The following is a 24,254-nucleotide window of genomic DNA, read 5'->3' as shown; positions in this document are numbered from 1 at the left end:
AGAATATTCACAATGACATGCCCGGCCAGATATAAGTCCGTGTCAATCTCTAATTGCTGCTACTCCTGGCCTTTCCTCTTCTTTTTTTTTTCCCAAATCCTTTCATGCTCATTTAAGGTGTGCAGCATTCCATTGTGATGAACAGAAGTTCTTTACACACATCTCTTTTGTTTATTTTATAGCAGCTAAAAATGCATTGTAAATATTACCCCGTACGCATTGCAATTAAGTATCAAAAAGCGAACACAAGAGCGCTAATTTGGTTGCAACGGACACAAATATGATAGGGGTACTTAGTAGCTATTATAGAGTGCTAAGTAGGTGTACCGTACATTTAATTTGGTTTGCACTTCCTTTGCAGCGGCTATTCTTCCTATTATAGCTATGAGGCGCACACGTAAGTTTCATGCAAGTCTTATGCTTAGACGTGGTAGGTGATACTTGTAAGAAAGCCAAGTGCAAAGTTGTGTAGCCCTGCTGCAGTCAATCTGTGCGGTCGAGTAGAATTTGCTTTTATTCTTTTGTGTCATTTTGGAAGTAGCCTGCACGAACCGTTAAAGGGACTTTCTCATCCGGAAGCGTCTGTATAAGACTGATACACTAATGTCTGGCACTGCTTCACAATCAACTTGGCAGAGTTTATCTTCCAAAAACAGCTTACACGTTAAATAAACAAGCTTTGAAGATTCGCACTCCCTCTGCAGCTAAGGAAGCCCCATCGATAGTAACATCATGACAGCGTAAGCCGGGCACACAAATGGGAGCGCAGCACAGGCGATTGTCTGTGAGCGTGTCTGCTTCACGTTCACACCGCGATATATTAATTGTCCTAGTACTAAACTAAACTAAACTAAACTAAATTGTCCAAGTACTAAAGTCCTCAATAAGTATACACTGACTCTCGCTACCAGTGTGAGTTCCGACATTAGGACGAGTGAAACGACCCTACAGTTTTGGGATGGACGCAACAGTCCCTTTAAAGATAGATTGAAGATACGGGTGGGTGGACAGGGTGGAAGAGGTACAGGAGGGTGAATTACTATCCTAGTCTTGTATCACCTTTCCGAGCAGTACCACCTTTGTTTTCTTGATGGCGATTTTTTTTTTTTTTTTTTTCATTGTTGTGGTCTGGCAGAGCAGCAACACACTTATTACACTTGTATAGTCGGGCCCATTTAGAAGAACATTGATGAGAACGTGAAATCCCGTCGTTATATCGCAGTACACATACAGGTGAACCTTTGCTAAATCGCCTGTCAGGATCACGTCAGTGAAGTGGGACGGAAAACTAGAATGCTGCTTAACATGCACGTTTGTTTATCAAATTAATAATAAACAGACTTAGCTGTATTTATAGGCGTGTCTTGGATGCTGCCGGTACTTTTAAATTTTGTAAATGTTGTAAGGGGGGGGGGTTAAATGTCCGTCCCAGAATGATAGGATCCCTACTTTAACTGCTTTTTCAGGCCTGCGGGGAGCCAGTCATTGGCACTGTCGCTTCCGACAGGTTACGAACAACAGGGGGCAGGACCATTTACGTCGCCCCAAGAATCAGATGCTGGAGGTGTGTGGGGGTGGTTCAAGGGCAATGGCTTCCTCAACAAAGTTGCTGAAAAGGCCAAGGTTTGTGTGCCACATTAATATTTTCACTGCAGCCACTAATCGTATGCCCCTTATAGAGTTCCGTTGATTCTGTGATAACGACGTTGGATCCCGGTATGAAAGAGTACATATGTAAGTCAAACCTTTTCTTGTATGGTGGACTCCTTATGGTATGACCTGCAAAGAAATGTAGAATAGTACATGTGTATCGAGACCATTGTGCTTTCAAGTTTTATGTTTTTCAAAAATGGGGGTTTTACCAGGATTTTTTTTTACCAGGTACCAGCTTTTATTTCAAGGCCCTAAATATATCGTATCATTTGCAAACCGATACGATGTGAAAGATTCATTATTAGCTGCATAAATTTTTGAAAAACCTGTGCCTGACGTCTGTTGATTAACGCAACACAACTGCTGCTGAACATGACGGCAATTGATGTTCTGAGTGCCGCTGTTGCTGGCATCATCATGCCCTCGTGAGTCTTTAGAGGTACAATAAATGAAATGAAATCAACCATTTATTGCTTCTTCAGCATTTGAACTCTCCAATTGGCAAGAGTCGTTGAGTGATTCCTTGTTTGTGGTGATAAAATTGAACCGCATGTTCAGCAGGTTCGGACCGTCCCATCCGGTACACAATGAGAGATGTTACTTCATGCCTACAGTTCTTTCCGTAATTGGGGGGAATGCTTCTGTTTGGCAGGTGAGGTTTAGAGGTTTCGCACAAGTTTGTTTACCAAGCTTTACCACTAGAGTGCAGACATAAGATATAGGGCGGGTACAATGCACATGTGACAAAACTTATCGTCCAGAAGCTTACAAAAAGTAAAGGAACCTTCTAAAGCCCATTCTTTAAGGTGTGTTTTGTCATCGATTTGGCTTCCTGCTGTACGTTGCTGTTATCGAATAGCTGTTAGTATACTAGCAGTCTTGTTTTTCATCACAGTTTTTGCATGTTTGTCTCTCCAACTAAACACATAGTGCATGTGGTGACTCAATATTTTGCTGGTGCTCTCGGGTTGTAGAGGTCTTGGTTTTATGTCTCAGTAGTGAGAACTCCATGTGCTTTTGCTAGTTGACTGGCCCCAAAAATGTAACCCATACCTTCACACCCTACCGCAGAGTGGACAGCAAGTATCCGTTTTCTAATGCAGTTCTTCGCACATGTATTTCTGTCAAACAGATTCTGGTGGTGACATCAGCATTGTTGTGGCTTCAGACAAAGAAGTGAAAGTGGTTGCCATTCGGGATGCATTCCAGCGTGTCTTTGGGAGGGCATCCATCAATGGCGTTGCAGCGCAGCCCTCCAACATGGCCGTTCAACCAGTTGGCTTTGCAGCTGGACTGAAAGCAGCCGAGGACCGTATTATATCCCTGCAACAGGCGGGAAGAGTGCAGCCTGGCCAACCCTTAGTAGCTGTCGAAAGCTTCTTGGTGGAGCTCACACCTGATTGGTAGGCATTCGCCTCTAATTATTATATAACGGCGTAGATAATGAGCATTACAGTTTAATGTATTCTAAATTGTGACTGGTAGTCTGCCAGGACTACAGTGCTTACACTTCCCATAAGATAGAGCTATGAAACGTATGTGTTCACTTTTGATGCTCCCATGCCAGGCACAATGTTTGCCGCACTGCTATAAAGTAAGAAGATAATTTTACAACCCACAAGTTTATCAAATGGCATTCATGAGATTATGTGCACTCACTTTTAAAGAGGCAGTAAAGTGCAAAATTTCTCACGGACTGGAAGATGCTATTACATTGACTGACAGCAATACAAAAAGAACAGGGTTCATCCGTTGTGTTGTTCACGATTTAATCGTGGATGAAACCATTGGGCAGATTAAGCAGGCTTCAGAGCGTCTTTTGCATTTGTCATTCCTATCAGTCCATCATTTGTGCATTCCTACTGATGTCTCAGTGAGGGCAATTTGCCGGGCAAAAATCCGATATCACCCTAAAGAGGGAAACTTCAATTCAGGGTGCAAATTCGGGGAAGAATCGGGTTAAACCCTGACACTTCAGGCTCTAACAATGCTATGGATGAATTCTGTTCCTTTTTTGTTGCTGTCAAGGTAACGCATCTTTAATTCTGCAACAAGGATTTTTTTGCGTTTTGGTGCCCCCTTATAGACACAGCTTGTCGACTATTCGTTACAACATTGTTTACACTTCTTTTCTCTCTCCAATGCAGTTGGTATGACGTTGCGTGTCTTGTCTTGAGGGATGACAGTGCAGGAATCAGCCTGCACACTTTTAGCCAAGCCACTCCCATACCTGCAGCCATTGCCAGTGAGCTGCAAGATCGAACACCACCAGACTACCCGCTCAGGTGGTCCGGATTTAGCGTGACCGTCGGAGAAGTGGCCGGCTTGCGGCTGGGGGTCCCGCGCACGCAGTGGCACGAAGTCCTCGGGGGTGTCCCGCGCTCTCAGCTGCTCTTGGCAAGCGCTTGTACGTTAGCAACCATGTACAAGGCAGCGTTGCATAGGTAATCGACGGCGTGTTGGGTTTGCATGGTAGAGTAAAGTGTGAGACGTAAAAGGTGGGAAGCCTGTTTTTTGGTCGGGTATGCAGGTTTGGCTATGTAAGCACAAACCGTTGGTTTCATGGTTAAAGCCACGTGAACTAATTTCAGCATAATGGAAAGGGTTCAGGGATCTGTTTCCAACCCCCAGAATCACTGACAATATTGTGCATTATTGCCAACAACAACAACAGCCAGCTTGCAATGAGAACAGTGCGGTAGTGCACTTTACTGCTAGCAAGTCTGTGGTGTTGTGTTTGTACAGGGGTAAGGCAGACTCCTTTGGGTGTGCACGTCTTTATTGAACCCCATTGTAATTTTAATATTTCTTCCTCCTCCTTTTTTTTTTCTTTTCACGTTTTGACTATGGGTGACACATTTTCCCACTCGAGTGTGTACAGAGATTTTATTTAGTGAGACATGATAAGTATATACAACAAGGTGCACTTGTACTAAACATGAGCATATTAAAGTATTACTACCATATGACCACCAAACATCTCTCAATTCTACCACATCCTGCAGCACAATACAGGGAAATAAACTGATCACTTTAGTACTTACCTGGTGTGCTGGACACACGCTTAATTTCCATAGTTCCAAATGAGTTGGAATTTGCAACAGAAGAGTGGGCCTAACAAGCTGCTTAGTGAAACCTGCACAGGCTCACATGTTTAATTTCTGCTGTCTCTCAGCTCCACAGTTTCCTTCTCAGGGGGATTGAACATGCAGCCTGTCAGACTACCGAGTTACATGTTGAGGCAAAGGGGTGGGCAGTAATACTTTGTATTATAATACTATTACTGTAATATACTTTTGCATATTTGTATTATGTATTATAATACTAATTTTTGAAATGTATTTGTATCTGTATTATAATTAGGGCCTGACTTTTTTGGGTTTTATTTTTGGCCAAATTCGGGGGGTAAATATCGGGTGATATTTTTCATTTTAAAATTCGGGTGTATTCAGGTTAAATCCCGTTACGGCATATTCTGTCGTCAGGAATTCGGGTGATTTTTTTTTTGTTTAATAAAAATTTGTCTTAACATGGAACTAATGTTTAGCAATGTTATCAAACTTTATTTTAATGCATGCTTATGAGTGTGCCACACGACCCCGATGTTTTCGGGTAGATTCGGGTTAAGCCCGAATTCTACAGATTTCGTTCGGGGGGTAAATATCGGGCGGATACGGGTTTAACCCTAAAAAGTCAGGCCCTAATTATAATACACAAAATCAAGGTATTACATGTATTATAATACTTTCGAGGGTGTAATACTTCCCCAGAGGTCATAAGTCCAACCAGCTAAAGTGTCGCGGGTGCACTTTATCAGTAATTTCTCGTGTCCCACAGACATTTGGACATGAACAACGCCCCTATTATTTCCCTGCCCAAAATTATCCCAAAGAGAGTGACCTTGGGGGGTCCAGAGGTTACTGGAGGCTTCCACGCATCCCTTCCAGTTCAGCATCTGTAAGGATGAGTCATACCATTGCAAGCTCTTTGTTGTGTGAAAGAGTGCGTCCAGTCCAGCCAGTAACCCCTGTATGCGGTGGCACTGTGGACATTCAGACTTTTGAACGGCCCACATTTTATCGTCCAGACTGGACAAAGTCAAGACTCTGCCACACTGAGAGCAAGCTGTTCACTGCAATCGAATTGATCAGCGCTATCTGATCATAATCGGAAAGGCCATGCCCTATAGAGGACTACGCCTTTGAAGAACATGCTAAAAATGTAAGCATCTGAAATAAAACGTCATTGGAGAATGACTGTCTCGATAAGTAATGCGGAAATTGTATATGTTTCTTCTTTTCTTTTCCTTTCTTTCTCCCCAAGTTACGTATCAATGTATTACTAGTATTACTCGTGTAATACACAGAAGTATTATTATTATGTATTATAGTACCTCAGAATCAAAGTATTACGTACTAGTATTATAATACCGATTTATAGGAAGTATTATGTATTAGTATTATAATACAAAATATGAGTATTACTGCCCACCCCTGTTGAGGCATTACTGAAAAATTACAGTGCAGAGTTTTTTGCTCATATAACTTGGAAGCATCATATGCTTTTGTATCATCAACTCTGATATTGTTCTAATGTGTGATTTTTAATCTCATGCTGAACGGCACACAGATTTTCCCACTGTACTCTGTTTGCTAGTATATCTGTTTCAATGTAGAAGGTGAACTACATTTTCAGTCCTGCAGTCAAAGATCCATTGATATAAAAGTTGAATGATAGCTGCTCCAAGTAGTATCTACTAGTTGATAAGTACTACTACATGAATGCTACTTGCCACTTTTTGTAGAGGGAGCAACACAATTTCACACTTGCTCATTGATGTGACTCAAAAGTACATTTGGAAGTTTCCTTTATTTAATAGGCTACCACACTAGAATTTGTATCTACATATTTACAGTGCATTTGCCAGCTGTTCGACAGTCTTTAGAACCTGGTCGCTGTTCATTCCATTAAGGGAAGCATGGCTTTCTTTCCCAAAAGCTAGAGGCGTATAAAAAAAAGAGAGAGAGAAAAAAAAACAGTTAAATGAGCTACAGTACAGTAGAGGGCAAGGACTTAAGATATGCATGAGAGACATCAGCCATTCAATGAAATTACAGCAATCGCATTAGGGCACCAGAGCCAAAGCATGTTACAGTGCATGCTGGCTTTGGAACACGCACCACAGGACAACAAGGTGTACAATTACCCTGCTCATGTTCAAGGTCAGTACACTGGCATGGGACGATGATGACAGGCAAACCGGTACTGGTGCTCAAGATTCCGCTACTGTTAACAAGGAGGACTACTTGACTAACTATTGCACATGATTCCTTTTACTATACTGTCGAGTTATTGTACGGCCAGGCAAAATAAAAAGACAGGTGAGCATTTTATGAATGCTTTGGTATGGACACGGGTATTGCCCAACTTTCGTAGTTGCTTTGCAAAGCAAGGGGGCCAACTTTTTGTGGCCTTGACCCTCTAAACATTTCATGAACTGATTATCTTTAGAATAATCCTATTTCAACTCCTAGATAATTTTCCACCCGCGTCAACTGTCATCCTTGTGTCACTAGTCTCGTATCTCGTTACTTGATTAGTTGTGGGGTCAGAAGATATGCCTACAAAAATACTGGCCAAAATAATTCTGGAGGAAGTGACAGTGCACAATAGGATTCTGCCCAAAACGCACACTACTTACCATATCGGGCATATACCTTGGGCTCAGTTCTGCTGCACTCCCGTATTAGAATTGGAAACCCCGGGTTTTGCGTTTTAATCGCAACGTAGTGTTGTTCAATGAACTGCCTGCACGGAACAACGACGACGATAAGAACATGACACAGATAAAATAGTGTAAACGCAGGCTAGCTGGTGTACGAAAGCCATTAAATTCATTTGCCGCCGTACTGTTTGTTTGTCAACAATTGGGCAGGCTGGTACATACATAGAAACAGGTAAGAAATGACACAAAATGAAAACAGAACGACACAGCCACAACTTTCAACCACCTGTACTTGCAGTAAACCACTGCATGTCTTCTTACTGCAAGTAAAGGTGGTTGAAAGTTGCGGCTGTGTCGTTCTGTTTTCGTTCCCTGTGAATTCTACCCACTTCAGCACAAGCTCTACTGTTTCCCCACATTCAAAAAGTAATGTTGTGGTACCGTTCTTTCATAATGTCTCTTATAACCTAAAGGCCACTTAAAGTAAGCATGGCGTCCGACTTCTATATAGGAATAGAACTTCTATTCGATTCGACTTGTGTATGTTCGTGTAGTTCGTCTAGCCCAAGCTCAGGCTTGTTTCATCATAAACATGACACAGTTTGTGTCTGGGTGCGAGTCAGCACAACTTACCTGCTGAAACGCTTCTTTCGTAACCTATGAATCAATAACTGATGTTTCACAAAGCGCTCATCTTCCAAGTAGCTGAAGTGTACTTGTTATCCCTACGGTGGTCTACACATTGTTTTAAATTGTTTCGATCCGCGTATGAGTCTCAATATGAACAGCGTAGGAAACAAGCAGATGCCTCGATAAGTGAATGACGATCAAGCACCACATGCCACGCTTTTGGCTACTATAACGCCCTAAAAGTAGAGTGGACATAGCAAACATAAAGCGTTTTACCTCACTCCAGCACTTTCTGCGGACTTCTGGCACAGGTGTAGCCTCAATTCCTTCAGATGCTTTCCGAATTGAAGTGCCCTCGAAGACGCCATCTTGTCCGCTATGCGTTTGACGATTGGTTCGCCGTGTTGGACAAGAGCACTAGACAGGTGTACAAATGCAAGCTCCGCTACTAACTATTATGAATGTTTTCTTTTCTTTTTCTTTTTTTGCATTTATTTGGTATTAGTCTTCCTGACATTGAATGTGATATGTCGCTGAATATGGATCGGTGCGCGGCGTTGCAATTTCGAATGTTTCACCGCGTAGGCCTCCAAACAACGCCCAGAATCAATTAAATTAAACAGCTCAGGAAAAAGGTGCTAACGCTATAGGGCTCGAACCTATAGCTGGACCTTCCTAATTTCTGGTCAGGGGTGCTACCATGGTGGTGGTGGTGGTGAAAGCGCTCGCCGTTGTCGACCTCACAGAGGTGGGCAAACGTCGATCCTCTGACGGGATGCTCGTCGATGCTCTAAAGGAACTGTGCCGACATATGTCTGACAGTGTCTGAGAAAAACCCAGAAAAAAACCCAGACAGCACAGCCGACACTGGGATTCGAACCCGGGTACCTCCCAGTCTCGGCGTGACATGGTCAGCGCGCGCTAACCACTGCGTGCTACCATGGTGCTACAGCTACACCACGACACGACAGCAACCAATCACGCTCTTCCCATTCACTCACTCACTCACCATACACGTGCCGACATGTCGCCCTGCGCCCTGCCTCGTGTCCGGAGGTTGGCAAATGCCCTCTCGATCTTTGCCCTCACCTCAGTTTTCGTCCCAGATGTTTTTCCTCACCTCACTTCGCCTTCATTTGTTTCTGGAACTTTTCCTCGCCTCGCCTCACCTCAATTTTAGGACAGGTTTTTTCCTCACCTCACCATATTCCAGAAAAAAGTTTCCTCACCTCAACCTTTTTCCTGAAGATGTTGCCTCACCTCACCTCAATACCAGCTCCCGCGGCTTAGCGGTTAGGGTGGCCGCTTTTCACGCCGAAACTAGGAGATGACGCTGGTTCGAATCCCCGCACCCGCTGTGGTGTCTGGGGTTTTCCCTGGGTTTTTCGGCAGACTTTCCAGACGAATGTCGGCACAGTTCCCCTTGAAGTCGGCCCAGGACGTGTACTAACCCCCTCTCCCCCACCACCTCCTGCTGTCCTCTCTCCAGCTGTCTACGTCTGTGCAACGCACAGTTGCTTTGCGGCGCTAACACGGAATTTAAAAAAAAAGAAACTTCGCCTCACCCTTTTTTCTAAAATATCTTTACCCCATATCACCGCAACCTATACTTGCCTCACATTTTTTGCCTCCTCTCTTCACAGTTGCTCTTTCTATTAGGAGTGGGTAGGTGTCGGTAACGTGCCGTAAGTTGGCTTTTTACTGTTTCGTTGGCTGATTCCCGACAAAAACTTACAAGTACCCACTATTATGATTCATTACGTTGCCTAGTTCATCGTTCTTTCATCAAGTATCCACTACATGTACAATCAGTAAAAATTGGAAGCTGGGTACTTGGGTAGAGAAGTTACACAAACCGAGCAATTTTGGGCTGTTTCTGTTTTTCATACTGGAAAAACAGGAATCACCTTTATCGAATATCTCTGAAGCGAGAATGATAATGGAGCCGCGAAGGCCGTTCTCGGGATGGTGCGCAGCTACACTTCTAATTTACATGTACATCTCGCATTTTCGTCTGTTATGACTTTATATTATCGATCAATATTATTTAAATAGCAAATGTATTCATTTGTAGCCGGAATTCGGGGACCTTGTCTTCAAATACCCTTGTTTTGAAGCCATCGGGCAGTCGAGCTGTACAGGCTACTAGTGACTTATGTTTTGACTCACTAACCTATATATAAGTAACCTATATTTTAACTTATTACTTAAAAAGGTACTGTAAAGCAGTAGACAAGCATGATATGCCGGTGATGTGACTAGAGACTTTGTTGCTCCTAAATACCATATGCGGAACCATACGACCGACAATCGCGCTATAAATATTTTTAATTTGCCATGAAAAATGCGGCGTAGGCGGTGCGACGCCTGGTGTCAAACATCCAACCTGTACAGCGGACAACACTGAAAATTGGTATTACACACTATTACATCGGAATTTCGTTATTTTAGTAACCATATTATTAGTTTCCCTGTTTACAGTGTTTTTTTGCGAAGGGCTGGCCGCTGTTCGATGGAGGCTGTCCCTACTTCTGTGCTGCGCCTGCGCGCTCCTTCTGTTCGCGGCCTCTTTCGAACGAACAAACTCTCTCTGTGATGCATAATGAAAAACCCCCGAGACTAGGGAACACGAAGGGACTGGCACAACACGAAGCTATTTTTTCATTCTCTCTGTGAACCTCTGTGAACAAACAAGTTCCGACGCTGTCTGGCTTCTTGAACGTCTGACACATTTTTTTTTTCAACGGCTCAGCATTTCGTTTCAGTTCACTTATCCGTTTATCCTCAGATGTGGATCGTTGTGTGGATTGCAGGGGCGGATTTTAATGTGGATTGTTATGTCGTGCCCAGTGTCCTACGCATGCAATGTGGTTGCCGCCGTACGTGGCAGGAGTACGGATTCATTTCTAATGCCTAGTACAGTGTTGCCCGTAATCTTTAATTGTAATTTTCTAATTAATTGCACCGTCGATTGGAATGAAACTAGCTGCGCAGTTTTTGTCTGGTGGCTTGGACTATCGAACAGCCACACTAAATGACATTTGATCGGTGCTGTACCTTTACTTAATTTTAAAATTAGTTTATGAAGACACAATAACCTTACAAAACAACGATTGATGTGTGACAATGAAATTTGAGGCCTTGTTTGTATCTGTCCCTTCTATGTGTTCCAGCCTCAGAACATCAGTTTCTCTGATGTGTGACAAAACAAGTATGTTGCCTTAGCGACAATTCTGTCACTTCGTGTTTGCGGATATGCATCGAAATATATATAAGATAAGAAAAGGTAAGTTTAACTGGGTTATGGGTCGAAATATATCGTGCGAGGTGAAGCTGAGCTAAGGGCGCGTTTACGAGGTCAGTGCCAGATAATATTGTTTTCAATGTGACTTTTCGTTACGGTGAAAAAATAATTAGAACAGCGATCGTTTTAGACTTCAATGCAAAGGGAACTGAATATGGAGTAGTGCGTGCGTGTTTTTGAAATTTTATGTCGCACATCGGCAGTCAACGAAGTATAAGAGGTGTAAAGAATTCTGTAATGTTTTGTATTGCCTACTGCAGGGTGGGACAAGCGCATTGCATACCAACTTTCTCAATGCCTGAGCGACAGCTGTTCGTGTTTGACGCTATTCTGCAAGGAAGGTCCGTGTGCTAATACGATCAGCAAATTGAAAAGTTGCACCGCTTAAATTCAGAAATCCGGTGGACACCCCGCTATACCAAGCGTAGCTGGCCCAATATAGGATGGGGTCAACAATCTCACCTTATGTTTCTTTTTAAAAAGCAACCGAACTGGTCACCTCCGGAGTTGTTTTCTTCGTACTCGTAGCATGGAGCATATTTTCTAATAGTCCTGCTCATGGGGTAACTTCGCCAATGATCCTGGTCCATTACTTGTTGTTGTTGAATGGTGATGTTGTTCTTCTGTGCAAGGACACGACTCGAAAAGTGGCCCCAGATATGCTTATCGCCCGATTACTTTACTGACGAGCGATTATAATACCCTATAGCTAAAACTCTTCTGTTAGGCGTTACACCTTTGTTGGAGGTGTTATACCCTTGCCAAGCATGTTCTGCCCCCGGCAGGTCCTCAGACCTTCATCAGATCGCACTTCGTGATGCCATCCATTGGATTAACAGTGGCCATGCACCCGCTGTGCTGGCATCCTTCGATCAATCCAAGCCATTTGATCGTGTGCGACACGCATACCTGTTCTCTCGGCTGAGGGCATATGGGTTCGCCATTGCTTTGGTCAGGTATGTGAAAACCTTGTAAAGGGGCGCAAGGAGCGTTGTCTCTGTCGCTGGCGGCCTGTCATCCCCCTTTGATGTAATTTGTGGTGTCCGTCAAGGATGTCCTCTCTCTCCCGCCTTGTACGCCATCGCCATCAACCCTCTACTCGACCCAAGAAGCACAACATCTTGGCTCAATATTGGACCAATATTGGCCCAGTATTGCCAATGTCGGTCCCATATTAGGCCAGTATTGGCAATATCGGTCCAATATTGGGCCAAGATGGTGTGCTCCTTGGGGAGAGTCTGTATTCGCTTCCCGTTACATTAGCACTGCCAACGGATGCCCTGCACCTGTTTTTGCTCTCGCGGACGACATCTCTGTGATGCTTTATCGCGAGTGTTCCCTATAGGACCTGTCCTGGGGCTAGATTTTGAACTTTTCGCTATCCCGTAACGCTTGCTAAACGCTCGTGCTCCCCGGTTGACGGCCAATGCGCGTGACGGATGAACGCGCAAATTTTGAAAAATAGCTATAACGATCGCTATGTGCACATCAAGATTGAGCCCCTGAACGCGTTTGAAGGTTACGGAGCTGTTTCAAGACAAGACTGAAGGGACTGGACGGAAGGACTGTTAGGGACAAGACTGAATAGATCAAAAAGTGCAGCACTGTTTTTGAACATCCAGCCTTCTTGCGAGTCTCCTTTCCTGGTTCCAGTGAGACTGACGTCAAAATTGTTGGCGTGACTTTTGATTGCACTGGGATATCTAAATTGGCCCCGCGTGTTTAATCGTTGCAGAGCTGTCCTGCGACAGCTTAAGTTCGTTGACTTGCCAATCACTTTTCGGGTGCACCTGCTAGTCGCTTTATACCACAGTCGCTTGTGGTTCCTAGTTGTCGTTCCACGCCGCCACCACTAAGCCATACTGCCATCAGTTGACACATGTTCCGTTTTCTCTGGGGGGGGTTTGGTGGAGTGATGGGTCGCAAGATCCCGCTTGCACCGTACACCTGACCAAGGCGGTTTAGCCCTGCCGGTTGTGTTCGACTAGTGCCTTGCACTTCAGTTGTGCGTTTATTTCGAGGCATTGCACACTCCCGAAAACCCATCGTGTGCATTAGTGCAGTACTCTCTGGGATGCGCCATCAGGAGGTTCATTGAGCGTACTAGGTTTCGGCCTAGGTCTGAAGTCCTGCCTCATCAATACGCCGATTGTGTTGATGTTGTAAGACGTTTACGACTCCAGCTTCCGTATGCTGACATCCAGTTATGGGCTGTCAGCGATTTTTATACGGCTACCAGGGAGTTGCGGTCCGGTTCCGCAGTTCCTTCGGTGCAGACGAAACTGTCTTGGCGTCGAATCACTGCGGGATGGCTAGATGCCCTCCGCGCCAGTCTTCAGTGGAAGCTAGCCCACGACGTTCTTCCTTCTTCTTCTTCTTCTTCTTCTTCTACCAATGAGATAATGGCCGTGAGCCACTAAGGGAGATTCCTTCTTCCTTTGAGAGTTTGAGTTTGATTCCGACGTTCTTCCTCTAAGCGAGCGTTTTCATATTTCTCGTTCTGACGGTTGCCCATCTTGCAGGATTTGTGAAACGGCCGAGCACTGCTTTATGCGTTGTCACGTTCCTCTTTTGCTGTGGCGCAGGTTAACGCTCTCGACTGTCTCCTGGCCCACCGTGCGGTTCCTATAGAACCATTGCCGTTCCCGCGCACTCAGCGTAAACAATTGGCTTTTTTTAATTATGGAGATAAGCTTTCGAATTCAGTGGATCCGTCGTTGTCGGCTGGCTTTTTGCAGGTGGCCCAGGCTCCGGACACGCGGCTATATATTTCAGGCTGTCAAGGCAGGTCTTCGTAGCCACATCGTCCGTGAAGAAGCACTGTACGACCTTGTGGAGGGCTCTCGCCGCCGGCTGACGTCTACTCGACTTTCCGTCATGTTCAGGTTGAGTGGCAAGTACCCTCATGTTCTCAAGTACCCTCATGTCAAGTCATGTTCTAGCCAGCTTGCTAGGACAATACTGTCCTCCGCGGCGACACTCCCGCGTGTTTGGATTATTTGCATGGTATGGTCAGTACGAAAAGCAAACTCTCCTAAAGAGTGTTGTTATATAGCTTGTGGGATTGCAACGTGCAGCTAGTGTCAGTGCAAACGAGACTACCTCCATAGGTAGTTCTCCTGCTTGATAACAATACACGCCTTACTTGACCAGTACACACACAGGGAGCTACTGAGGGATGTTCGCATGTCTCTTGAGGTGGGTAGTTCTCTTGGACTACCCAACTTCCAGAGCAAGATGGTTAGCACACCCCTGCCTCTCCTGTGCCACCATCGTCTCCCCCCCCCCTCTTCTCCCTCCACTGGGTGCACAGAGCCGCCACTCCAGAGCAGGCTGACCACACCTTGCCCCTACATCACCCCACCCACCCACGCATCCCCTAACAATCCTGGTCGTGGATGAGGTAACTTCACCAATAATCCTGGTGGTTACAGCGGTACAGGGAGCATCCCAATGAAGACTACTGAGGGATACTTGCATGTTTTTTGTGGTGGGTAGTTCTCTTGGGCTACCCAAATCCCACAACAAGAGAGTTAGCACACATCTCCCTCTCCTGTGCCACCATCATCTCTCCACTCCCTCTTTCACACTCCCATCTTCTCCCTCTTCTGGGTGCACGGAGCAGCCAGCCCAGAGCAGGCTGACCGCACTTTCCCCCTACATCACTCCACCCCACCACGCCCACCCACCACATGCCATTTTGGATTTTGCGCATTAGGTAACTTTGCCAGTCATCCTGGCGGCCTATGAAACGGTCTCCCGGGGCCGTATCCTTTGCAGTGCTGTTCCCCTGAAGATTTTTTCCCCTAAAATCCTGGCAGTTAAAGCAAGCATTGCGCATGTCCCATCCTACAGTTGGCAGTACAAGGGCTAGTGAAGAATGCTCGCATGTTGTCTGTGGTGGGTAGTTCTTTGGGACTAGCCCAATGCCAGAGCAAGAGAGACCGCACACCCCTCCCTCTCCTGTGCCACCATGATCTCTACTCTTTCGCCCTTCCCTCTTCTCCCTCCCTGGGTGCATCAGGCTGCCATCCCCGAGCAGGCTGACCGCACCTTCTCCCAGCATCATCCCCCTCACCCCTATGTCGTTTCATGTCGTTTCATGTTCGTGTCGCATGTCATGTCGTGCGTTCAAGACCTATTGTTATCGTGTGATAGGAGTTACACCCTGTGTAGGAAGAGGATAAATAGTCTCTTTAATCACGGCATGCCCATCCACAGTCAAGTACACGGTAATATTTACAAAGTATCAGAAAAGCATACCGTTACAAGGGTACATGCATCCCACACAAGCAGCCCGTCACGTAAACTGTCAGAACATAATAAGTCACTGTCACATCCGAAATACAAATACAGTACAAATAATAATAATAAGAGAAAGAGAACGAGAACAAATTGGCACGTCATGAGTGAACATGTATAGAGGCATTCCTCTTTCAGACCGGCGTTGTAGCTTTGCTGTCCTGCCGACTTGGAATTTTCTTTTATTATTATTGGGGAGTCTCCAAAGAACTCCCCAGTCCATGTTGCCAAAGATACCGTGGGATACCAATGTTGCCCCCCTAAGCAACACCACGAATATTCTCTGAGAAAGAGTTGGAAAAGATGCTGATGTTACGGCGTACGTAAGAGGGTCGAAGATAGGTCAGGCTAAAGTCACCTGGTGGAGACGACTTCGTAATATTTATGGGTGGAACGGAACGCGGGAAAACAGTCGATAGTTTTCAAAATCATTCGAATTCGACAATGGAATAGGCTTACTCGGTAGCGAGTCCAACCTGCTGATCCCAAGATCGCGAGGTTAAACCCGGCCGATGACAGTGGCATCTTGGTGGAAGGGTACAAGTTGCTCAGACACGCCGCCTTCCGCGAGGAACGTTAAATGTGGTGTGACGTGATTTCGGCGCACGTTAAAGAACCCTGAGGAGGGCAAAAATGATCCACAGACCCGACCACTGTGGCGCCGCGCTCATGATCGCAGTTGCCTCGCGACGTAAAGCCTCGACTTATTATTATTATTATTACAAGTCATAAAACAGAGTATCTAAATTTATATCTAATCGCATGCAGCGGTGATACTACTAACAACCAAGGACAGCACAGGAGAAAACGAAACTATCCTGCATTTTAAGGTATCTGGACTGTGCCGTTCCATGCCGCTATGCGTGACTTCCTAGAGTTACTTGGGCAATAGTACTAAGACCCCAACCTTTCATAGTCTACTAGACAAGCGGGCAGTTCGACACGGAGAAGCCTAATATCTCATTTTTTTTCTTTTCAGTCAATCAATCAATCAATCAACCAATCAAGTCTTAGGGAACGCACGTGGAGGAAAGCGGTCTAGGAGGAACGTAAAAACGATGTCTGAAGTCCGGGACAATGTCCCGTGATAGAAACAGACATTGTGCCTGACGGCTACTGTTGCTCAAAACTGTTATGTAGGCTTCATAAGAAATACACAGCATCTCTTAAGTCCTATACATAAACACCGTAAAGCGTTGTGCGTCCTAACATCAATAACGACCGCGATGGTACAGCGCTCAACATGGCGGTTTTGTGGTCTGCAGGGTCAGGTGAGGTCGGTAAACTCATTTAAAACGCCGGTCGCCCCAGACTCGCTTACGATAGTATTCGTCTCACGACGTCCGTACGCGCAAATCCCGTAAGCATGTCCTTTTGTTTTCTTCAGCTTCCAGATATACATGTCCGATGAACTACGTTCCCGATTAGAGAGCGTCTCGGAATTTCCAGTAAGCTTGCGGAACACTGGTCACCGCGAATTTCTGCAAAGCAGAACGCCACAGTGTTGAGAAACAGAGCACAAAAGCAGGAAATTGTCTTTCTTTTTTTTTTTACAAGGGCCTCGCGGGTCCACTTGAGCGCAGAATGAGCACGTGTATTCAGATCAGGCATTAGAGGTCCCCCATGATGGCAGCGTATGTGTTTGAGATACTCTGGAACATCTGAGACGGTGTGGGATGGTGAATCCTTCCTTCCATCCATCCTTCGTCTATCTTTAGGCGGCGAAGTTACCTCTTCCGTAAGTAGGACCACCACTGCGCAACTTCCGCAAACCATTTCTCTGACCTATTATACTGTGGAACGGTATGGCCAGCGGGCTTTAATAACAATGCCACTAATCGACGCGTATTGTTGCCCCTTTCGCGGGAAGGAAACTTGGTTACGTTCCTGCTATGTAGCAACAACAGTCGATTAGTCTTACGGTGGTTCAACAAAAATGAGGTGCAGGAATGAATTCATGTCGCGCCACATTTTGTAAGACTCGGGGAGTGGCCAGTGGAAGCGGTAACACTCACCCGCACAAAAATCATACCGAGAAAAGCGTGATACACACGAGAACGACTTTGGCGGTGTATATCAATGGAAGGCAGCACGTGCAAGCCTGCACGTGACGCGCCTCTGAGAACGTGTCACGCATAGCGGCCACGGCAGTCCAGTCGTAAACCCGTCAAACATTCTATGCCTTTTCAGGCAGAAATTTGAGCTGAAACCCCAAGTGGATTAATTTGAAAACGAGTGGATCCACTCGGATTCCAGCTCAAATTTCTGCCTGGGTTGGCTGATCCAGCTGAGCAGCGTCTTCCGTTTTGGCTAAACATCACTCGATAAATAACATGAGAGAAACCTTAGAATTTTCTCCTGAGGAAAGCTAGAGCTAGTGAAACAGACACACCGACGAAGACGACGATAGAGAGGGCTATAACACCCATGCAGAGCGCCCTCTTGCGCTTAGACTGGAGGTCCTTCTGTCGCATGTACAGTTGCCACTCGTGCCAGGGGACCACACCGCCGTCCAACATGCCGCCTTCCATCTGTAACGACAGCAACAAAAACGGGATGTCATTCTAGCAGCGTGCATACGTTCATGGTTTTGCCGAAGTTCCGTTATTTCTCCGAGGCGTGACTGTGGGAAAAGACGGACTTTTCCTCGTATCTCCAGAATCCTAACTTACGCTGTTGCTATCCATGTGTTCCCCGAAAATATTGTTTCTCTATATGTGACCCGGAAGTGTCAGAAACTTAAGTTCTAGCTTTGAGAAGTGTGACGTCACGGGTCTCCAATTTGCTCACGGGTCTGGCAACGTTCAAAGGTTAACTTTTCTCCCTTGTCACATCTGTTGTAAATCTGCTGGCGGTCTGCGCCAACGTGGGACGGAGGGCGCTTTGCGCCATTGCCTAGCACAGCCGTGTATATACAGCTCTGTTGCCTAGGAGACAGATGGCAATGCTCCCGGTGACGTCAAACTCATACGTCATACGTCAATCACAGAGTTGTCTACGTTGGTTGGGATCTGCAATCTTGTCCCGCGCAACCCTACAAATGCCGTATACTCCCATCTCCCCATGAACGCCCGCAACGGTATCCGAATGAGAGAGGATATAGGGGTTTGCACTGCGTCAGCAGTCCTCCTGGAATCCCCCTCACTGCACGGGACCTCGACGTTTCGTAAAGTTTATGAAAGCGTACCAGCCTGCGACTCCAAGATGGAAGGCTTACCAGGACATGGTCGTTGGCCTTGACGTTGTTCGCATCAATTTTCACGTCGCTCGGAGGTTTATCGGATTCTTTCGCGCTGTCCTCGTGATCAGTCGTGCGCTCGTCAGTCTTCTCCTCCTCTTGCTCAGTCCTACATACGGGACAGAAATGTCAGTGGTCATGTGGTCTCAGAGATAGTATGCTGTGCTTACGGAACAATGGCTAGTAGAGCTAATAAATCATAAAACCCTCTGTCAAGGCCATGAGAGGCACGCATGCCGACTCACTAATGTCTTTTTAACATTACTTCACATTACTTTAACGACCCACGCCTGCCCTTTTGTAGGCGTATTTTCCCTTTTATCATTCATTCCAATCGCTTTCTATCTCTCCTTTCGTATACCGTTATGCACATTTGTGTTCCCCTTCGCGATCATCATCCAGTCACTTTTCCATCTCCTCGCTCTGTTCTGTTTTTTTTTTTTTGACACGATCACGTTATGATAATAATGGCTGTGTACCGGAAGCAGACACCGGTAACGACGTCGAAGTGCGTTGCCTAAGCGGTACTATAGGCGCCTCTTACCGCAATTTAAGCAATGTATTCTATTGGTAAAGTAACAGGAAGTGCAAGACTTTAGAGGACAGGCAAGGCAAGGTGAAGAACAAGACCCAAGCACTTTCTTCCAACGACTTTAACGGCAAGAATGGCTCGTCTAACAACACTAGGATCCGCCGCGTTTTCGGCATTTGCCGAAGAATGCCGAAAAACACCCGCTTTACGTTACATGACAATCACATCAGGAGGTGGCAAAAACTTAGTAAGAACAAATACCGTTGGTCCGCATGATTCTAGGTCGTGTAGTTTTTTTTATTATAATTCAATGGCGCGTTTACTGGGACACGCTGTAGATTATTGGATGTATAGTAACCGCTTGTGTCCTGATCGATCTTCTGGTGTGCCCGTCAGAGCTGCGCTTTCTGCGACATTATCGCGTGAAATGAACAAGCCACAATGTACATTGCTCAAGCACACATTTTTTTTTGTTCGGTGTTAGCGCCACGAAGCAACTGTGGCTATGAGCAGCATAAAGACGTGAACGGATGGAGATACGACAGCAGGAATGAGTGGGGGACAGGGGGTTAGTATGCATCCTGGGCCGACTTCAGAGGGTTACCGCTGTTACTTTCATTGCACATGATGGGCAATGAAGGGGCCCTGAAAGGGTCACCTGGGTTGTCGCACAACGCAGGTGACATACCCAAGTGTGTCAGAGCATACTACTCGATCTGATGCTAAACATCTACAGCAGATTTGTACGGGTGATATAATATCGCCAATTTGTTGTAGCCTCACATAAATACGTGACAAACTATATTGAGGAAACATAGTTCCCCGAACTGTTCCACGTATGGCACACCAGTAGACATTGAGCCCATCCTCCAAGGTGTACATGAACGGCTGAGATCGTGTCGCTTAGCTATGAGCAAGATCATCGACAGCCCGATAACCCTGAAATTTCTTGGCCGTTGAAGCTGTGTTACGTTTCCTCACGGGCACTGGGGATTCTCATATCTGACTCCGTTGCCGTGATGTTGTCGTGGCTGAGGGCCACTTCTGTGGGTCGCGCACTGGCAACAAAGGACTCAAGTGTTCTGTAGCTTCTGTCTGCAGCAACACAGGAATGTGGGCTAGGAGGTCCTCGTAGCTGCGAACGACCTCTCTGCCATATTCCCCATTTACATATATTCCCACCACACGCGCGCACGCCATCCGTTTCTTTCCTGTCGGACAATAATATTAGAATAATTTCCTGTCAGAATTGTCCTACCTTTGGGACGGCGTACGCTGTGCAAACTTCACTTTGCGCTTGGAAGAATAATGGGGTTGGGATCTCCTGCAGGTGCAAGGCGTTGAATCTTCACCGCCAGTCCAGGAGAAACGGGACCTTGGCGGCTCTGGCCAGCAGTTGCCGTGACCATGCACTGAAGAACAGCAACTGTCGTAGTTGAACATTGGCATATGTCCCTGGGAATGCCTGTATTTTGAAATAAACTCAAATCATCTTAGTGTTCCCAGAATTCACGATAAAAACGGGACAGAAGTGCCAGCCCTCTTCTATCTTTTCCTTTCGCATTTCTTGTCATTTGTGTTTCGACCCCCACCCTAAACAAGAGGGGCACGATGGGGCTGCACGCTCATTTCTGTTAGCTACCCTCCTGTGTATATTGCACAACGTTTTCCTTCAGGGACGGAAAAGTATTATCTGTAAATCGTCTAAAATAGCACGTTGGTTGAGTTACGCAGTGCCACATACCACTATAAACGAGCAATCGCCAATCACGAGCACCATAAGGCGACAATGGTTTATAAAGGCGTCTTGCGTATAATCACCATTCTTTGTTTCGTTATCCTTTTATGGGAGGAATAGCAAGTCGGCCTATGCCTGACTAACCTTTCTTCGCTTTTTTTTTTCAATAAACATATCCCCCCCCCCCCGGACAGCGGCGGAAGTATGTACAGGTATACCCAGTGGTATAACCGAACGTACGCTCACACATGCATGAACCTTACCTGTGGACAGCATTGCAGAACTCTTCGTACGGATAGTCCCTTTCCATGCAGCTCACGGAAGATCGACAGCCCATACAGCCGTCACTCAACCACGGGTGTTCAAAGGCCAGATCCGTTAGGGACCCTGAACTTGACACAATCTCGGGAACAGCGATGCTTCTGTGCTTCGACTTCTTCACGTGGTTCCGTTTAGCGTCCCTCATGCAGAAGCTGCATCGCAACTTGTTCCCTGACCTGTGGTGACGGTGGCTCCTTGCGGCTTTCACGTGCAAAGCGGATCGCTTTTTCGCCTTCGAGTCGGCAGAGTGATCAGATGAGTCCGACCTGGTTGACGTAACTTTGGGAGCAGTGTCTGATAATGCGTCATCTGAGTGGACCTGGTCTCCTCTGGTTATCCCGCTGTCTTCAGAAGTCGTCCTGTCCAACGCCTGCGCTTCGCTACCCGTGGTTTTTGAGACCGTCTCTGAACCGCTGCTCTCGTCACGTCTCAGGACTGGCGGCGACATGGTTTCAGCGATTACCTCCGTGTGCTCTTGGTTTGCTTCCGCTTCAGAGACTACGTTGGAATCACTGCACTGACCGTCGATAGGCGGAATGCGTGAAGTGCCGCCGGTCGCTGTGTTGAGGTCTCCAGCTGACGCCTTTTCGGATGGCTTTTCCTTCGGTTCCTCAAGTTTTTCCTTCGTTTCCTCAAGCTTTTCTTTCGTTTCCACAAGCTTACCAGCTGTTGTTTCTGGTAACTCGCCCTTGGTCTCGTCAGGTTTTTCAGTGATCTGACCTTTTGTTGTCTCTTGTTCTACTTTTTCCTCTTTGCGTGGATGCAGAAAGGATGATTCGGGGAGCTGCTTACTGAATCTTTGAGCAATGACTTTCTCAATGAGGCTGATCTTCTCTTGTGTGAGAAGTGAGGGGGAACAGACGTCACGCTCCCACTGTTTCAGCTCAACAAGGGGTCGTTTCGTCGTACCTCCTTCTACAGGGGTTGTCCCCGATGGACTGCTGCCAGACTCCCTCCCGCTGTCAGAAGCTTGATCTTCGATTATGCTTTTGGGTTCCGTTGACGAATCCAATGAAGTCAGGTTCATCGCATCATCGCTAGATGGAGTGTCCTCTTTCGGGGTCTCAACTGGCACCGCTTGTTGGTCGCTGGACTCTTGCACCTGAGGCGACGGACTCGCGGCCACTTCACTGTTTGGCACCTCAGATCTTTTCAGGCGAAAGTTTGGGGACGCTTCTGCGCTTGAGTCGACGAAGACTGGATTCACACGGGACACGGAGAACTCTTCGTTGGGCCTCGTCTTTGCCAGGTCTGTGCACAGGAGGGGATCTTCACTCTGCACTCTGGCCTTGTGGTGCGAGTCCTGCCAGTGATTGAGCAGCAGCTTCAACATCACGAGGGGCGGGTTCTGCGAAAGAAAATATCTCAGTTAGCGAAAATAATAATGACTCCATTTTTGTTTCCGGAATACAAAAGAAATTAAAATTTTCGTTTCTGTTTCCGTTACCGTTTCCAGACAATTTTCGGTAGCGGTTTCCGTTTCCCGTAAAGTTAAAGAAATATGTATCTTGTTTCCGTTTTTATTTTCGTTTCCTGCGGAATCTGAGTATTTAACGTTTCTCGTTTCCCTTTCCGGTAATCAACCCTACGCGTAGAAGACAGGTACACGTAGAATCAGCCGATGTCACATGTTTCTTCACGCTACCTCTCCGAATTATTCAGTCATGGCAGACTTTGAATCCGCTTAACACGCGCATTAAGCAGAGGCATTGCCAGCAGGTACTTTTGTCCCAGTATTTGAGGGCGATATATTGAAAGAAAACCTGGCAAGTGGCACTTGTTTGCGTTATACTTGCGCTTGGCAAATGGTATATGTTTTCGTTAGCATAATATGGCGACACTCAGAAAGCCTCAGTCTACAGCATGCGACGCATTATGCTTTTGTCAATCGCAACCGAAGTGCACAAACGAATGGCGCCACCGATCTTTCCGCCTCGGGATTTGGAGCAGCAATAGTTATTGCTGCCGATTGCGTGTTCAGTATAGTTAGAGAAAGATGAAATAAGAAGAATCGAAACCACAGCGAAGCCCTTAGACCTTCGTGATCACCGTAGATATTCGCGGGAGAAATAAAAAAAATGCCGGCAGCTGCTTCTCGCAGAGGCTTTGTTCGGGTGCAGGATACATCTCACTTGGCACGATTTTCACCGCTTCATGCATAAGGCGGAAATGCGCTCTTGTTGTCGATGCTTCCACAATCGAGGACAGGTTTCGATGGCATCTGCGCCACCCACGGAAGCAAGAAGACCTTCTTTCTGTCCTCCTTTTCTTTTTCATTCCGATCTCGGTTGACTTTCAGCCATCGATAAGTATACACTGGTTTTACAAAGGTAACACCTTTGTGGGAGGTGATACAAACCGATTGCGTGGGAACTGCAGTGCAAAAGGTTGGGCAAACTTTTCATCCATCATTGAAACGAACAATTCCTGCTTTCACGACATCCGGTTTCTAGAAGTTCTTGACATGCTGTCTCTAGAGGAAATTCGTCATGGCGTGAGGAACGCTGTGTCATTGCGCAGCTGGAATAGGGCGTCTTAAAAGGAGCGGGGAAAACACCTTGAACATATTATCTTTTACCACGTGATGTGAACACGCTACTTGACACCCAAAATACTTCATTTGGAAAGCACGCATTTCCTGAGATGATGATTAGTTTACAAGGGTGCCCAATGCGGCGGCGATCTCTCCCAGCTCCTATTGACGTGTTGTGACGTCGGATCATCCGAGCACTTCTATTGGTAGCTGAAAATCGTCTGCTCCGGCGCGGGAGCGAGGCGACCGGTCGACTGCTCTGCGTCAGACGCGGGACG

At 46.3% G+C, this 24,254-nt stretch overlaps 2 protein-coding genes across 2 annotated transcripts in view; both read right to left on the bottom strand.

Annotated features, from left to right (window-relative positions):
* LOC135389738 (long-chain-fatty-acid--CoA ligase 5-like) overlaps nt 1-8,376 on the bottom strand; it is a 77,454-nt gene extending 69,078 nt beyond the window's left edge. The window contains exons 1-3 of the mRNA XM_064619769.1: nt 8,298-8,376; nt 7,355-7,376; nt 1,746-1,779 (exon numbers count right to left, since the gene is read on the bottom strand). Coding sequence (XP_064475839.1) covers nt 1,746-1,779; nt 7,355-7,376; nt 8,298-8,376 — 135 coding nt within the window. The remainder of the gene's footprint in view (nt 1-1,745; nt 1,780-7,354; nt 7,377-8,297) is intronic.
* Nucleotides 8,377-15,485: 7,109 nt separating this feature from the next.
* The window catches only part of LOC135387458 (uncharacterized), a 31,647-nt gene continuing 22,878 nt past the window's right edge, over nt 15,486-24,254 (bottom strand). Inside the window, exons 2-5 of the mRNA XM_064616646.1 lie at nt 21,386-22,791; nt 20,643-20,849; nt 18,832-18,961; nt 15,486-18,145 (exon numbers count right to left, since the gene is read on the bottom strand). Coding sequence (XP_064472716.1) covers nt 17,960-18,145; nt 18,832-18,961; nt 20,643-20,849; nt 21,386-22,776 — 1,914 coding nt within the window. The 5' untranslated portion in view covers nt 22,777-22,791 and the 3' untranslated portion in view covers nt 15,486-17,959. The remainder of the gene's footprint in view (nt 18,146-18,831; nt 18,962-20,642; nt 20,850-21,385; nt 22,792-24,254) is intronic.

The sequence above is a fragment of the Ornithodoros turicata genome, chromosome 3 (genome assembly GCF_037126465.1).
Source record: "Ornithodoros turicata isolate Travis chromosome 3, ASM3712646v1, whole genome shotgun sequence".
Lineage (NCBI taxonomy): Eukaryota > Metazoa > Arthropoda > Arachnida > Ixodida > Argasidae > Ornithodoros > Ornithodoros turicata.
The sequence above is the reverse complement of the archived record's forward strand: the minus strand, read 5'-3'. Positions and strand labels throughout refer to the sequence as shown.